This window comes from Mus caroli, unplaced genomic scaffold, assembly GCF_978045245.1.
Source record: "Mus caroli unplaced genomic scaffold, Mus_caroli_1 scaffold_10, whole genome shotgun sequence".
NCBI classification, from domain to species: domain Eukaryota; kingdom Metazoa; phylum Chordata; class Mammalia; order Rodentia; family Muridae; genus Mus; species Mus caroli.
In genome coordinates, this window is record NW_028227265.1 from 43,816,973 (window position 1) to 43,835,100 (window position 18,128).

Below are 18,128 nucleotides of genomic sequence, written 5' to 3' on the forward strand. Positions count from 1 at the left end.
GTGCTATTTCTCTCTCAACAGAGTTAATTATGTAACATAACCTAGAACTACCTCTAAAATATTTTGGCTATTTGGGGCTAGCCTTGTAGCTCAGGGGTAGAAGCATTTGTCCAATATGTACAAGCACCTGAGTTCATTCCCCAAAATGAAATAACAGAAATAAATACTAATAATTCTAAGTAAGTTCTAAAATTATTTAAAATCAGGCTTAATTTCAATAATTTTATATATAACAACATCTAGCCACAAAGAAGTTTGCAATTTAAAACAAGACTCAGAAACAACACACAGCAAGATACAGTCTAGGTAGTAGGTGACCACGCCCTGAGTAATGTTTTAAATGGCTCACCTTCATTATTCAGCCATGGGTCAAGTTGTGTGGTGTAATCCAGACTGATGGATTCAGTTAACAAATAGGAACCTTAGCTATCACACATGCACACTTTATTCTGCACTGTTATGATGGGTTCACTTAACAAATAGGAGCCTTAGCTATCACACATGCACACTTTATTCTGCACTGTTATGGACTCCGGATGTTTCCCTTGGCAGATGGAGATGGACACATGGATCACTTGCTGCCAGGCTGTGAAGATAAGGACTGTCAAAAAAGTGCCATATATTTAATGAGATCTGGAACAGGACAGGTATGCCTGCTTTGGAGATGCTATGAATGGTGTTATAGGCTTGAAAAATCTTGAAAGTTAAAAAATATCTTTAAGGAAGCAGAACAGAGTGAAATTTAAAATTATATTCTATAATGTAATTACTATTAATGAGATATATATAACAATATAGTAAAATACATTTAAATCTTTTGTGCTACTGAGGTAGAAAATGCGGCTGTGTTGATTTTTGGTGAAGAGAACCATGCTAGGTCCATAGTTAAATGGAATGTAACATTTTAGATGCCAGCACTATAGAAAGGATACTGTATGTAATAAAATGTATGTGGCAGATACTCCATTCTCAGAGCTAAGTCTGCCCGTGTTTATGTGTGCAGACCCATGTTAGCCCTCATGCTGAATTTTTGCCTGGTGCTTAATAATTTAGAATCATTGAGAGGCGTGGTGGAGGATTAATATGGAAATAATAGGTCATGGCACTTTGAGTTCATCACCTGTATTTTCTTGTGGAGGGGGGGAGTTTATAAAAGATAGGGTATCATGCTGACCTTTATAGCCCTTAGGAGCCTTAGAAGTAGAAAACAGCACATTTATATTCACTTAATAAAAGAAATCTTTATGCATTTAGCATTTTAAAAATAATTGAATTATCATGTTTTATTATCTTTGTATAGTTGTATATTTGTGAATCATTTAAACATTAGGTCAAGAAACTTCCCATCATTGGTTCATAGGTATAAAATTTTATTTATGACTCAACCTGTTAAGTGACAGAGACCACAATGGGAATACTTAAAAGTTATATATATAGTTTCCTATCTCTAGAAAGACCAATGTATTGTTCTTTGATGAGTGTTACAGATACTACATGAAGTGAAAAATTCTTTGTTAAAACATAATATGCCAGGCAGTGGTGGCGCACGCCTTTAATCTCAGCAATTGGGAGACAGAGACAGGTGGATTTCTGAGTTCGAGGCCAGCCTGGTCTACAGAGTGAGTTCCAGGACAGCCAGGGCTACACAGAGAAACCCTGTCTCGAAAAACCAAAAAAAAAAAAAAAAATGGAAACACTTGATCTGCCATGGATTTACCCCTCATTCAGACTGTTGACTGCTTCAGAATTTGGAAAATCTTTTTTCCCAGTTTAGCTTATTTTACGTTTTTGTTGTGTGTTTGTTTTTGTGGGTTGGTTTTGGGTTTTTTTTTTTTTTTTTTTTTTTTGGTTTGGTTTGGTTTGGTTTGGTTTGGTTTGGTTTGGTTTGGTTTTGGTTTAGAGGTCTTGTTTGTCAGATAGGATCCCTCTGTATCTGTCTGTCTGTCCTGGAACTCACTATGTAGACCAGGTTGGCCTTGAACTCATGGAAATCCACCTACCTCTGCCTCCTGAACATGAGGATTTAAAGTCATGCAATACTACAGTGATCCTTGCTTTAGAATATTGTGCCAACTTAGCATTTTGTGAAATTTCCAGTATTTTTGCAACATGCAACAGTAGCAGTTTTGTTTTCTTTTGTTTTTTCAAAATCAAGTAAAATTTTTTAAATGTTTGTTTAGGGTTTTTTGTTTGTTTGTCCCTCCTCCCCACAACAGAGTTTCTCTGCATAGCCTTGGCTATTGTAGAGCGAGCTCTGAAGGACAAGCTATCCTCCAAGGCAGATTTACTTGTCCCTGCCTCCCGAATATTGTGATTTAAGGCATGCACTACCACTGCACAGTTTAAATGTTTGTTTTTTAAAGTTCACAAGATATAAAGTAATACTTTTTCCTTAAGTAAATTTATTCAATGTTTTATCATTAAGGGTCCGCCCAACCCCCACAATGGCAAATTAAACTTTCTTAGGAAACCTCATAAAATTTTAGAGATACTCTTTTTTTCCCCTAGTGCTTTTATATAGAAATCATTTTTAATATACTTTAGTTTGCAGCAATCAAGGTTAACCATTTGCTTGTGAGGAGAAATAATGCATGTGTGGGCATGTTTGGCTACTTGCCAATTGAAGTATACCTGCTTCCACTTAAGCCATGTCCAGGATCAATGCTAACGTAATGATTCTTAAGGAAGTGTGACACAGCTGTAATGTTAATGCTATGATCTCTACTCTTCAGATTCTAGTTTTATATTAATTTATCAAAGCGTGAGGAGACCTGTGCAATCAGAAGAGAAGGGGAGAAGCTCACTTTACAGTCAAGCTAATCTTTTCTATTCTCTTCGTTGTAATCATTATAGACCATGAAGATTTACTAAAACTTTTGCTTCCATCTGTTTTGGTGTCATAGTAGATTCCCCTTGTCTGTGTGATGCCTGTCAGGTGAGGACAGAGCTTGTTCATTCCTACGGTTGCATGTATGTGTGAGGGCCCTGTGGCTCTGTGTGCTGTTCAAGCAAAGATGCTCAGGACAAAGCCTATGGAAGACCAGTCCTCCCAGGGTCTCACACGTACATCAGAGTAAATGATCATGCCTACCATTCTGTGAAAATGAAATAAAATGATGACTGTCTTCAGCACTTTGGATGGATCGTTCCTTTTGCAAATGGTGACTATTTCCCTAAAGTGATTATGAATACTCTTTTTTTTTTCTCTATCCTTAGTGGGTTCCTGTGCTTCAGGATTTTAGCAATAAGGGTACACTCTGGGGCTTTGTGCCATTTGTGCATGAAGAACAACCAACCACAATACCAATCCCACTCACACTTCACATTGGAGACTACAACATGGACGGCTACCCAGATGCTCTGGCTATATTGAAGAATACATCTGGAAGGTAGGGGGTAAACTGCATGACAGACACTTGCAAAATGTCTTCTCACAATTACTTGTGACTGACAGTACTTAATCTGGTAAAGTCTCTCCCAGGAGGAGTCGAGGGGGTCAGCTTATAGTTTCTTGTGTGATCGGAGAACTCATCCCATGGCTTTTTTATAGATTCATTTTCTGTAGAGGAAAAAAAGAAAGAACATTCACTGTAAAATAAAGTTATTTTTCATTCATCAAAAGTTGATATTTAAAAGTTCATTATTTTTTCTAAAAATGAATGACAGAACATTTTTGAGACTAAAGATTGGTGGTTAAAATCTGATCCTAGACTTCAGGTTCAACCCAGCACTGTGTGACCTGGGACAGATCGCCTAAACTGACAAAGTAAGAAAAGAGAGTAACAAATATACCTCTGCATGAGTGAAGTACAGCAAACGAACAAGCCGTGTCGAGAGACGCTCTGCACAGATTGATGCTGTTCTGAGTAAATATTTCCTTATGATTACTTGTTTTATAAAAGCATCAGAATTTCCAACATGATTATTGATATAATTTATCTATATATGAGGTATGTAAGTATATTCATAACATAACGAGTGACTTTGACACTGTGGCAACTTTAAAAAAAAAATCTGAAGATAAGCTGAAATTTGTATTTAGTTCAGTGTCACCAGACTCCACAAATGTGGCTACCCCTAAGTTTCTCTTGTTTTGTTCCTCCTTCATCCAGTTGTATTCTCTGAGGGGTCATCTTTCCTGTTCTACTCACCCACAACATGTTCTGAACATTATTTCATTGTTTACTTGGAAACACCATGAGTGGGTACTTCTAAAATAGTTTTAGAAAATTAAGAGTAATCTGAACTTAAATTCACCTATAAACTTTAATTTTATGTGTTTTGGCCTAAAAAAGGACAAATGAACCATGAGTTAATCACTCTTTTACAAGACTGTCAGAGTAGCCTGGACTGTGTAATAAGACCTTCCCTTTTACAAGGGAAGAACAAAAACTATAAAGTCTTATAAAGAGACATAAAATTGCTTTATTATGAGTATAAGCTGTATTTGCAAAAATAATATTCCTTAAATTTATTTAAGCCTGATTTCTCATCCTTAGAAGAACATCCAAATAATTTTTATTTTTGCTTTAAAGTTCTTTGTGATTTTTTTTTAAACTTTCAAATATTTAAACTGTATACTTTAACTTTTGGTTTGTAATGATGGTATCTACAGCAGATCAGCAGACTCACATTGAATTTACAGCAAGAAATCCTAATTTCCAAGGCAGTCATAGGAATTTATTTTGTTTTGTTCTGTCTTGTTTTTAGATCTAATCCAGGCATTGTGGTGCACACTATTAAACCCAAGAGGCTGAGTAGGTAGACTTTGAGTACGGAGATCCCATCTCTAAAAATAAAAAAAAAAAAAGTTAGATGGTTTTATAAATACAACTATTAGGAGTTTAAGAGTCTGATCTGTTACTTTAACATACTGAGACTTAACAGGTAAATGTTATCGTATCTCAGTGTCAGTTGAGTGACTAGTTGAGAAGCATCTAAAAAGTCTTGGAAGTACAGAATCAGGAAAAACATGGTGTGTATTTGAATCATATCCTACATGCATTTACTTTTGTTTAAAAGTTGTTTACAAAGTCCCTGGTTTCAGGATTGGCAGTGTTGTGAGCATCAGTGCTAGTGTAAGGCCCCCGAAGCTGGGCCTCCGCTCAAGTCCCGGGATGAGCTGGACAGCACCCCAATGACCCGAGAGAAAACCACACCTGATGCAAGCTGCAAGAGGTTTTATTAACAGCTAGCTGAGGAATTGGGAGGAGTTGGGAGGAACTGGAATGAGTTGAGAGGAGTTGGAATGAGTTGGGAGGAGTTGGGAGGAGAGTTGGCTACAGCTCCTTTCTGGCGAGGGGGGTAGTGAGCTGCAGCCTGCGTCTATCTCCATGTCCTTGTAGGTCTTCCTACAGTTATCGCATCTCTGGCTGTAAGGCACGGAAACAAAAAGGCTTTTTGCTGGCCATAGAGAACAAAGAGCTTCTTTCTGGCTGTATTTTTAGAGATCAGGGAAAACAGGCTTGGGGACCATCTAGGGGCTTTACCTTCCAGGGAGAACACTCTAAGTCGGGGTCTCACACTAGGTGGCATGTCTAAATTTCCAAGGATGGCCACAGAGTACAGATTTTCTTTTTCCTGTAAATTGGATCAGGAACACCAAAGTAGATAAGTTTCAGAAAACATATTTTGAGACCATGGTTCAGTTTGTTTTGTGCTTTTTATTGTTTTTGTCTTAAGAAAAATGTTGACCAGGTGGTAGTGGTACATACCTTTAATCCTAGCTCTTAGGTAACAGAGGCAGGCAGATCTCTGTGAGTTTGAAGCCAGCCTGCTCTACAGAGAGAGAGAAAAAGGGGAGGTGTGAATTCCAGGACAGCCAGGGCTACACAGAGAAACCTTGTCTTGGAAAACTATTTTAAAAAATAAAAAGAGCGAGGTTGCTTACCAGCAATACACAACACAGGTATGGTGATGCTGGCCTGCAATCCCCACACTCAGGAGGTGGAGTCAGGAAGATCAGGGCTCAGGACCATCATAGCTACCCAGTGAGTTTGAGGCCAGCCTATAAACATGAGATTTTTGTCTCCAAAACCAAACGAACAAAAATCTTCTGACAATTTCTTATCACTGTTATAGGATTTTAAAAGTTTTATTGTCTAATTAATTAAAACATTGTACAAAGCTTCCTAGACCTTATTAAGCTGTTATAGGAAAACAAAATGTGGAAGTAAAAAAGAAAGCAAAATCTAAGATTCAACCGTGAGAACATCTACAGTAAACAAGTGGTCAGATAGAATATATTGCCTGGGAGCCAGCCAGTAAAGGTACTGCCACCAAGTCTGGTGACCATTGTGAGTCCTGGGAAGTGAAAAATGGAAACATAACAACTAGAAACTGAGACTTTGTCAGGATGGGATTACTGGCAACATCTGGTGACAGTGTAGGCTAATTAACTATCGAGTTGTAATCTGCATTTCATCTGCCTCCTCGGTCTTATTAATTAATTGAGCTTTATGTTGATAACCCTATCTCAGCAAGAGAAACTTACCTTAGATTCCAGGTGCTCTGTTTTGAAGGGCAAGGAGGTTCATACCATAGGGTCCTACAGTCCTATGAAGGAAATGTTTTTCATTGTCACTATGAAAAATATCAGCCTTTTTTTTTTATCATTTAAGATACTATCACATTTCTAATTTTAAATTTAGTAATGCAAATAACTCATTATGCTCCCTGTTTGAAGTAATAGTTTTCTATTTTTCAATGGATATGAGAAATGTACAAGCTTCCTAACCTGCAACAAAAGATTGCACAAGAAAATTTGCATTTCATGAATATTCTTCCTAGGAATGTTTGCTAGTTGTTTGGCAAAATTAATCATGGTTAACTATGTCACATACCATTTTAGTGTTTCTACCTGCTCAAAGGTTATTAAAAAGTATAGTCTGTTTTTAATATTATATCCTATATTATTAACTCTTTGTTACTGTAATCATACAACAAAAAATTATTTGTAAGGAACTATTGAAATTACAATCAGAGTCAAGAGCTATCTCAGCTCTTCACCCACGAGTCACTCCTAATCACGGCATTCACTCACTGACTGATTTTCCCACTCTGTTGCTACAATTGTTTGTGTGTCTTTGTTATGAAGTGTGCCTTCTACTCTTTTTAAATTTATGTTATTTTTCTAAGAAAGGAAGGCTGGAGATGTGGCTGAGCAGCTAAGAACACTTGCTGTTCACTGAGAGGGCTGGGTTTGGTTCCAGAAACCCACATGGTAGCTCATAACTGTCTATAACTCTAATTCTAGTGCTCTCTTCTAGACTCCATGGGTGCTAGGCATATAATATACATACATATATACAATCGAATATATATATATATATATATATATATATATATATATATATATATATATACATAAAAAGAAATAAATCTTTAAATAGTTTTTGTGTTATTTTTCTTTTCTTTTTTTTTTTTAATTTTGTTTTATTTTTTACACTCCATATTCCATTCCCCACCCCACCCCCATCTACCCTTCAACTGCTCCACATCCCACACCTCCTCTCCACCTGACCCTGTCTCTACATGGATGCCCCAACTGCTAACCCCACCTGACCTCTAAACTCCCTGGGGCCTCCAGTCTCTTGAGGGTTAGGTGCATCATCTCTGAATGAACACAGACCTGGAAGTCCTCTACTGTATGTGTTGGGGGCCTTCTATCAGCTGGTGTATGCTGTCTGTTTGGTGGTCCAGTGTTTTAGAGATCTTGGGGTTCCGGATTAATTGAGACTGCTGGTTCTCCTACAGGATCGCCCTTCTCCTCAGCTTCTTTTAGCCTTCCCTAATCAACAACAGGTGTCAACTGCTTCTGTCCATTGGTTGGGTGCAAATATCTGCATCTGACTCTTTCAGCTACTTGTTAGGTCTTTCCAGGGCAGTCATGATAGATCCCTTTTTGTGAGCGCACCATAGACTCAGTAATAGTCTCAGGCCTTGGGACCTCCTCTTGAGCTGAATCTTACTTTGGCCTGTCACTGGACCTTCTTTTCCTCAGGATCCTCTCCATTTCCATCCCTGTAATTCTTTCAGACAGGAACAATTATGGGTCAGAGATGTGACCCAAAAAAAAAAATGCATGATGGCAACCCAGTCCCTCATTTGATGTCCTGTCTTCCTGCTGGAGGTGGGCTCTATAAGTTCCCTCCCGCTACTGTCAGGCATTTCATCTAAGGTCCCTCCCTTTGAGTCCTGGGAGTCTCTCACCTCCCAGGTCTCTGATACATTCTTGGGGGTACCCCCAACCTCCTATTTCCTGAGGTTGCCTGTTTACATTCTTTCTGCTGGCCCTTGGGCTTCAGTCCTTTTCCCTCACACAATACCTAATCAGGTTCCCCTCTCTGGCTGGATTCTCAAGTAGCTTCCTAGAAAAGTCTCCATTGTCTGAGATCTTCCCAGTCTTAAAAGTGGTTTTATTTTTCTTAAAGTTAATTCACCATCAATTCTTAATACACATTTTCTAGTAGAAAATCTCATGCCTAACCATAACTCTGGTCAGATCACCTGTGTCTTCTGTCTGAGGACCAGACTGGTGCTTCACCTAAGAGTTGTCAAGGTTACTGTGTTGAGTTCAATTATATCTCATAAAAATATCTTTTTTAGAAAGGCTCCTGTTCAATTTTCTTTAAGCTGAAATTAGAAAGGGCTTCTTGATATTTTTGGCTTTTCTCTGACCCTCCCTTTTGACATTATTTGTCATTTTTCTTTTTTCACTGTTGTCTTAGGGGGTCCATTGCTGTAAAAAGACACCATGACCAAGGCAACTCTTATAAAGAAAAACATTTCATTGGGACTGGCTTACAGTTTCAGAGGTCCAATCCATTATCATCATGGCAGGAAACACAGCAGCATGCAGGCAGTCCTCCAAGCCCATCCCCACAGTGACACACTTCCTCCAACAAGGCCACACCTATTAACAGTGCCTCTTCCCATGGGCCAAGCATATTCAAAAACATGAGTCTATGGGGCCAAACCTATTCAAACCACAACTACTGTGTTCTAGAAAAGTAGCTTTCCACAAATGAGTAACAATTTTATTACAAAAGTGAGTAAGACAAAACTGGGATTTATTCTCTTGTGTGCAGTGGATAGAACTTTTGATTCTTTTCTTTTAATGTTTGTAGAGCATGATTTTAATATTTTCAACTGTTAATGTTCAACAAACAGAATAATTATTTTAAGATATATTTCATTGTTGTGTCTCTCTTTTCATTTCTGATTTTATTAATTTGGATTTTGTCTCAGTGCCCTCTGGTTAGTTTGGCTAAAGGTTTATCTATTTTGTTGATTTTCTCAAAGAACCAGCTCCTGATTTTGTTGATTCTTTGTATAGCTCTTTTTGTTTCTGTTCACTTTATTTCAGCCCTGAGTTTGCTTATTTCTTGCCATCTACTTCTCTTGTGTGCATTTGCTTCTTTTTGTTCTAGAGCTTTCAGGTGTGCTGTAAAGCTGTAAATGTAAGCTCTTTTCAGTTTCATTTTGGAGGCACTTGGAGCTATGAGTTTTCCTCTTACCACTGATTTGATTGTGTCCCATAAGTTTTAGTATGATATGTCCTCATTTTCATTAAATTCTAAAAAAACTTTAATTTCTTTATTTCTTCCTTGAACAAGTTATCATTGGGATTATTTCAATCTTCTTCAATAGTGTTGAGGTCTGTTTTGTGACCAATTATATGGTCAGCTTTGGAGAAGGCACCATGAGGTGCTGAGAAGAAGGTATTCTTTTGCTTAAGGATGAAATGTTCTATAAATATCTGTTAGATCCATTTGGTTCATAACTTCTGTTAGTTTCACTGTGTCTCTGTTTAGTTTATGTTTCCCTTATCTGTCCACATATGAGAGTGGAGTGTTGAAGTCCCCCACAATTAATCTGTGATGTGCAATGTGTGCTTTGAGCTTTAGTAAAGTTTCTTTTATAAATGTGGGTGCCCTTGCATTTGGAGCAGAAATGTTCAGAATTGAGAGTTCATCTTAGTAGATTTTTCCTTTGACCAGTATGAAGTGTTCTTCCTTATCTTCTTTGATAACTTTAGGTTGAAAGTTGATTTTTATTTGATATTAGAATGGCTATTCCAGCTTGTTTCTTGGGATCATTTGCTTGGAAAATTGTTTTCCAACCTTTTACTCTGAGGTAGTGTCTGTCTTTGTCCCTGGGGTGTGTTTCCTGTATGCATCAAAATGCTGGGTTCTGTTTACATATCCAGTCTGTTAGTCTATGTCTTTTTTGGGAAATTGAGTCCATTGATGTTAAGAGATATTAAGGAAAAGTAATTGTTACTTCCTATTATTTTTGTTATTAGAGGCTGAATTATGTTTCTGTGGCTTTCTTCATTTGGGTTTGTTGAAAGATTACTTTCTTGCTTTTTGGGGGGTGTAGTTTCCTTCCTTGTGTTCGTGTTTTCCATCTATTATCCTTTGTAGGGCTGGATTTATGGGAAGATATTGTGTAAATTTGGTTTTGCCATGGAATATCTTGGTTTCTAATATAATTGAGAGTTTTGCTAGGTATAGTAGCCTGGGCTAGCATTTGTGTTCTCTTAGGGTCTGTATGACATCTGCCTCATAGTCTCTGGTGATAATTCTGGTGTAATTCTGATAGGTCTGCCTTGATATGTTACTTGATCTTTTTCCCATACTGCTTTTAATATTCTTTCTTTGATTAGTGCATTTGGTGTTTTGATTATTATGTGATCGGAGAAATTTCTTTTCTGATGTAGTCTATTTGGAGTTCTGTAGGCTTCTTGTATGTTCATGGGCATCTCTTTCTTTAGGTTAGGGAAGTTTTCTTCTATAATTTTGTTGAAGATATTTACTAGCCCTTTAAGTTGGGAATCTTTGCTTTCTTCTATACCTATTATCCTTAGATTTGGTTTTCTCATTGTGTCCTGAATTTCCTGGGTTAGGAACTCTTTGCTTTTTGCATTTTCTTTGACTGTAGTGTCAATGTTTTCTAAGATGTCTTCTGCACCTGAGACACTCTCTTCTATCTTGTATTCTGTTGGTGATGCTTGCATCTATGACTCTTGATCTTTTTCCTAGGTTTTCTAACTCCAGGGTTGTCTCCCTTTGTGAGTTCTTCATTGTTTCTATTTCCATTTTTAGATCTTGGATGGTTTTGTTAATTTCCTTCACCTGTTTGATTTTGTTTTCCTGTAATTCTTTAAGGGATTTTTGTGTTTCCTCCTTAAGAGCTTCTAGCTGCTTATCTGTGTTCTCTTGTATTTCCTTAAGTGAGTTATTTATGTCCTTCTTAATGTCCTCTACCATCATCATGAAAAGTGATTTTAGATCCGAATCTTGTTTTTCTGGTGCGTTAGTGTATCCAGTACATGCCAAGTGACCTTGGTTTCTGTTGCTTATGTTCTTACACTTGCCTCCAGCCATCTGATTATTTCTAGTGCTACCTGCCCTCGAACAGGCTGGAGCCTGTTCTCCCTGTGATCCTGATTGTGTCAGAACTCCTCAGAGCTCAGCTGTCTCTGGGATCCTGTGATTCTGGGATCCTGTGATCCTGAGATCCTGGGTGTGTCAGAGCTCCTGGAAGTCAAGCTTCCTCTGAGACCCTGAGATCCTGGTGTGACCAAGCTCCTGTGATCCTGTGATCCTGTGATCCTGTGATTCTGTGGTCCTGGGTGTATTAGAGTGCCTGGGAGTGGAGTTTCTGGACTGGCTGAGGAGCTCAGAACTTCTGATTCTTAGCCCCATACACTTTCCTGACCAACCCCTTCTCAGCCCTCTTTTCTTTCTTCTTCTTCCCCCTCCCCCTTCTTTGTCTCTTCTTTTTTTGGTCTATGCTGAAGATGAAACCTACAAAATTCTTAAACTATTAAATTTCATCCTAAGTTCATAGCAACACCTCTTAAAGTGCCGTGAATCAAACCTGAACTTCATAAAATAAAGGCAGCAGCTGGTGTGTTTTTGTTTGCCTCAGTGGGCCTGTGATGGTTGGTTTTAAGTGTCACAACCTAGAATCATCTGAGAAGGGACTGTCAGCTAAGGAACTATCTAGGTCAGGTTGATATGTGGGCAAATCTGTGAAGAATTGATTAGGAAGACCCAGCCCACTGGGCTGCACCGTTCGTAGGTAGAGGGGCCCTGCCTGTGTAACTAAGGATAGTTCCCTGAAAGTGAACAGGCAACATGGATCCCTGTTTCTCTGCTCTTGACTGTGATGTCATGTTAATAGTGGCTTGAGTTCCTGCTTAACTTCCCCTTAATGATGTATCTGGAATTGTAAGGTAGATTAAACCCTTTGCTTACCTAAGGTACCTTTTGTTATGGAATTTTATCACAACAAAAGAAATCTAAATAGAATAGGTCCAATTTTTAATAGATTTTTTTCATACAATATATTGATTACATGTTCCTCTCCCCCAACTCCTCCCAGATCCACCCCACTTCCCCATCCACCTAATTTTTTTCTTTTTTCTCTCTCATTAGGATACAAATAGGTATCTAAAATAACAATAATAATAAGATAAATAAAAAACAAACCAGAATAGGACAAAACAAACAAACCATGTATTGGGTAGGGGAAAACCAAAGAAAAAGCACAAGAAACACATACAGATGCTGAGATATACACAGTCACATAAACAGATACAACATAAAAACAAAATTTAAACCATAAATATAAGCAAAAGATACATAGGCTAAAAGGAAGAATTTTAAAGGAAAGGAAAGGAAAGGAAGCCCAGATAACGCATTATGATACCAAAAAAAAAAAAAGGTGGGGTTTGCTCTTAAATCTTCTTTGTATACCTAGTGAGACTCCATTGGAGAAAAACAACTTTTACTTTGTGAGCAGTTATCATTTGGAGATAATGTCTAGGCTAAGGGTAGGGTCTTGTGTCTACTTCTCTCTCAACACTGGAACTCACCTTAGATCTCTGCATGCTGCCACAGTCCCTGTGTTCAGATGTGTGTCAGTCCTGATGTGTTTAGAAGGCCTCGTTTCCTTAGTGTCTTCCATTCCCACTGACTCTTACAATCTTTCTGGCCCACACTTTTGAACAACTGTGTATACTTGATAAACATTCACTGAAGGCAACTCTATGAAATTTTAAGGTAATAGAACATAGGTGTTGAAAGCCAATCACATTATTTGTGAAAAATTTTAATGTCTCACAGCCATAGTAGCCTCATAAGCACAACAAAGATAATATTCTGTACCTCATAAGATTATAAGAATGAAACTAAACAAGGTATCTTTGTTCTATACCCCACAAATAGTACATAAGCAGTCTAGTGAGAAAGGGGCTACCCTGCACATAGTCTCAAAACCTACAAGAACGTGCCCATCTGCCAGCACTCATATATTAACGTTGTCTGGGAACATCTCTGCACCTAGTCAGTGCAGGATCTAGCCTTGCATCCTGCTTGGGCTCTGAGGAGCCACCCAAATTCAGAGCCCCTGCAGAGTAGCTGGAGCCTATCTATATTAAGACTGAATCACAGTCAGAATGTTCCCTCTACCTACCCTGCTTCCTAGTCTTCCTCAGATACAGTGGTTCTGAGAATCCAACCTAAAAACTGTCCTGTCTTCATAATCTTCATGTTATTCCCCTTCCTTGGAAGCCAAACATGCAGAAATCATTCTTGAACACCATTTTAAATGGATGGGTCTCACAGTCATGCAGCATGCTATGTTCCTTTTCTCAACTAACCAACAGGAGCCGAAGGTCTAGAAAGGCTTGGATGACCTGATATGTTAATAGATCTGAGAAGAATCAGAAATAACTTGGGTATGTTGGCACATTTCTTTAATTTTACTAGTATTTGGAAGACAAAGGGTCAGGTATTCAGGGTCGTTCCCAGCTACCTAACATGTTTGAGACCCTGTCTCAAAATAAAAAAGAAACAAAGAAAAGAAATAACTCATCTTTGACTAAAACATATGGTTGTACTACAGCAGAAGAACTTTACCAAGGCCCAGACAGATTGTCTCTGGCAGAAGGTACATAAAGAAAATTGTAAGAAATACATTATATGACACATCTGAAATTTGGCAAAATAGTTACTGTTGTTTTTCTGACACTTTTTAGTGGAACAGCAATAATACTTGACCTTTTAGGTCACTTTTAACTTTGGTTCTAAGTAAGCTGCTATCACATATAATGGTTTTGACAATTTTCCATAGTTTTATTTCTCCAAGATAAATATTTCACTGATTCCTTGAAATGTATATGTGATTGAAGAAAATTGTAGAATCTTGTGTGTCCATTTCTGGATTTAATAACATATTAGTAAAATCACCTTTCCCAACAAGTAAGAAATACTTCCCTGGGAATTTTGTTGGTGAGATGTTATAATTACTATGTAGTTTCAGAAACAAAATTATCCTTCCATGAATTACATCAAGCACATGGTGTTTTTCAAAGATGTATATCAAAAATAGCACACTCATTCCTTTCTTGAATCTCCAGGGAACACAGAGTTTTCCTGAGGTTGACTCTGGGGAAGGCAAGTATATTGACTTAGGGCTTAACCAGCAAGTAAGTAATTGAAGAATGCGCTGAAGTACTTACTAGGGGGTTGGCTAATTTATGACAGTAATCAAGTGTGATCAAGTGTGAGGAAAGTATTTTCTAAGGTTACTATGTAATAACACACTATCTGCTTACGTAAGCTATATATACTCATAACTAGGAAAATACATAGTATTCTTTATACTATAACTTTTAATAATTTTCTTCTAGTTTATTGATATTTTATAATGTATAATTGTTTAACAATTTTCTTTTTTTCTTTTTTCTTTTGTTTTGTTTTGTTTTGTTTTTCGAGACAGAATTTCTCTGGGGAGCCCTGGCTGCTCTGGAACTCACTCTGTAGACCAGGCTGGCCTCGAACTCAGAAATCCGCCTGCCTCTGCCTCCCTCGTGCTGGGATTAAAGGTGTATGCCACCACTGCCCGACTAACAATTTTATTTATGTAGATATACATACCATAAAATGCATGCATTGAAAATATGAGGTGTATAATTTTATGGTCTTTGTCACATTTATAAATTTGCATCCATCCCTTATTTAGTTGTAAGACTTACCTATTACCCACAAAAGAACATTCCATTCCTTAAGCCCTTATTTTTTAAATAGCAGGACCCAGTCCTCCCCCAACTATCTGTCTCTATATATTTGCCTATTTGAAGTAAATGAAATCATAAAATATGTGACCTTTTATTGTAGTTCACTATGTAGGATAACATCGCCATAGTCACAAGTTGCTAAGCATAGAGTACCTTTTTCAAAGTGTGTATTTATTCTTTTACAATTCAGGAAGTCAGAGACCCAGAATGACTTTCACTGAAATAAATACAATAATGGTTTCCCAGGAGGTTATAAGCCCCTCAAATCCCTTGAGGTTGCCATTTCCTGATTTGCATCCTTCCTTTTATATTCAAAACGTAAAATCTTGGTAAGAGGGTTTCCGAAAACAAAAACTACAGGAAGAGTAAAGTACATGACACTGCAAGGAACAACACTATACTGTCAACACTCCACATCTCTAAGACCTAGAGTCAGCAAGGCAGAAATCCAAGACAGCCAAGTCCAAAGGACAGTGTTATTGTGAGTTCTATTTCAAAGTCCCATCGGCTCTAGAACCCTGAAGAATCAAAGTATCAAGTCAAATTTGAAGCCAAAAAAAAAAGAATCAAGCAGGAGGGCATCCCACTTACACTTTTTGTCCTGTTTGGCTTTTTTTAATTGATAAAATATACTTTCTTCAATGTCTGGATATGCCAGACATGGACCTTATCCAGAAACACTCACAGAGATACACCCAGAGCAAAGTTTCACTAAATGTCTGGGTACTCTGTGGCCCTGTCATGTTGATACAGAAAGTGATCATCAGTCTTTATGGTCTTTATGACATCTGCTTACCCCTTGCTTCCCACTCCATCCACCCTGTTCTCTGTCTGTCTCTGTCTTCCCCTTCTTCCTCACTCCCAGCCCCTCCCCTATTAACCTACTTTACTTCATGAGGATTCCTATGGTCATCTATGGGAGAACATTTTTAGGCTACTAGAACCACCCTCTGGCTTCCCAAAGATCAGGACTTATCCTGTCTGTGAAATATACCTACTTTCTGAGTAGAATGGCATACACCTCGAATTTCAGCGTTTGGGATGGTGAGGTAAGAGAATTATGTGTTCAAGGGCAACCTGGGCTATAGTCTGAGACCCGGTCTCAAAAAAGAATTTTTTTTCTTAATTTCTGCACGATGACCATGACAACTTTTATAATGAAGAACATTTAATTTGGGCTGGCTTACAGATTCAAAGGGTTCATCTATTACCGTTGTGGCAGGAAGCCTGGCAGCATACAGACAGGGTGCTAGAGAAGGAACCAAGGATTCTACATGTGGATTGGCAGGCAGAAGTAAGAAAGACTTCCTTGGCTTGAACTTCTAAAACCTCAAAGCCCACCCACAGTGACACACATCCTCCAACAAGGCCACACCTCCTAATAATGCCATTCCCTGAGTCTATTCCCTGAGGGGCCATTTCACACAAACTACCACATGCCCCAAATTATCAGTTCATTTTATTAGCTGAAATCACATCATCCAAATATCACCAGCTGAAAAAGCCAAGTTTCATCTACACTATATGAATAGGGCTCAGATTATAACAGAAGCATCAACATTTCTTAGGAAATACATACTCTATCTGTGGACCTCCTACATTGTAGTAAGACAAATTGGTGTTGATTCACAGCACTAAGCTTGTTTGCTAGTGTCACAGGTCCATAGATGGAGGCTTAGGTTATGCAGCCTTGCTGGGATATGTATATCCTTGGAGGTGGGCTTTGGTGGGTATTTTATCACTTTCAGTTCTCTCTCTCTCCTTTCCTCCCCCTCCCTCCCTCTCCCTCTCCCTCTCCCTCTCCATTTCCCTCTCCCTCTCCCTGTCCCATCTCCCCCCCTCTTCTTTCCTTCCCCTTTCTCCCTGCTGAGAACATGAACTATTCCTCCTACCATGCCTCCCTCCCATGGTTTGATGTTAACCCTCTAAAACCATATGCCAGAACCAACTCTTTTTTTTCCTCCAGTTTGCCTTTTGTCATGGTGATTTATCACAGCAACATAATAGTAGCAAAAGGATGACCTTGGATGCATTAGCGAATTCACTTTGGAAGAATCTTTGTTTCTTACACTTTTGCAGAACTGGGTAATATTGTCTACCATCAGTTTATACATGTACAGTAGTTCTTAGTATCTCCTGTTTATTATTTCAATGTTTGTGAGATATATAGTTATAATCCTGTTTTTCACTTGTTACTAGCAATTCCTGTGTTCCTGTTTTATGGATATGCTCAAAATAATAAGCTTTGTTAAATTTGTATAGTTACATTTTTCTATTTTAAGTTTATTAAATTATTTATCACTTCTGTAGTACCTTCTGCTTGCATTGAGTAATGTCTTAGTCACTGTTCTATTGCTGTGAAGAGACACTCTTAGAAACTAAAGCATTTAGTTGGGGTTTGCTTACAGTTTCAGAGGTTTAGTCCATTATTGTCATGGTGGGGATCATGGCAACACACAGACAGACATGGTGCTGGAGAAGTATCTGAGATCTACATCTAGATCTGCTAGCAGCAGGAAGAGGAAGCTACTGGGCTTGGCTTGGTCTCTTGAAATCTCAAATCTGTGGCACACTTCCTCCAACAAGAACACCCCTACCCCAACAAGGACACACTTCCTAATACTTCTAAGTAGTGCCACTCCTGATGATTCAGTATTCAAATATATGAGCCTAGAGGACCCATTTTTATTCAAACTAACACATTCCCCTCCCTGGCACCCATAGGCTTGTAGCCATATCATAGTGCAAAAAAAAAAAAAAAAAGTGTATTCAGTCCAACTTTAAAGATCTTCACAGTCTTTCAGTCTCAAGACTGCTTCAAAGTCTAAAGTCTCTTCTGAGACTCAAGGAAATCTCTTAACAATAACACCCTATAAAATCGAACTCAAAAAGCAGATCCCATACTTCAAACATACAATGACACAGAATATACATTGCCAATCTAAAAGGGAAGAAAGGGATCATAGTAGGAAACACTAGATCAAAACAAGATCAAAAAATACGCTTAGCAAATTCCAAACTCTGCATCTCATGTCTG

The 18,128-nt window shown here is 38.2% G+C and overlaps 1 protein-coding gene across 1 annotated transcript in view; it reads left to right on the plus strand.

Annotated features, from left to right (window-relative positions):
* Window positions 1-18,128, plus strand: part of Itfg1 (integrin alpha FG-GAP repeat containing 1) — a 129,324-nt gene that overhangs the window by 80,399 nt on the left and 30,797 nt on the right. Inside the window, exons 9-10 of the mRNA XM_021170171.3 lie at window positions 553-647; window positions 3,217-3,389. Of these exons, the coding sequence (XP_021025830.1) occupies window positions 553-647; window positions 3,217-3,389 (268 nt within the window). The remainder of the gene's footprint in view (window positions 1-552; window positions 648-3,216; window positions 3,390-18,128) is intronic.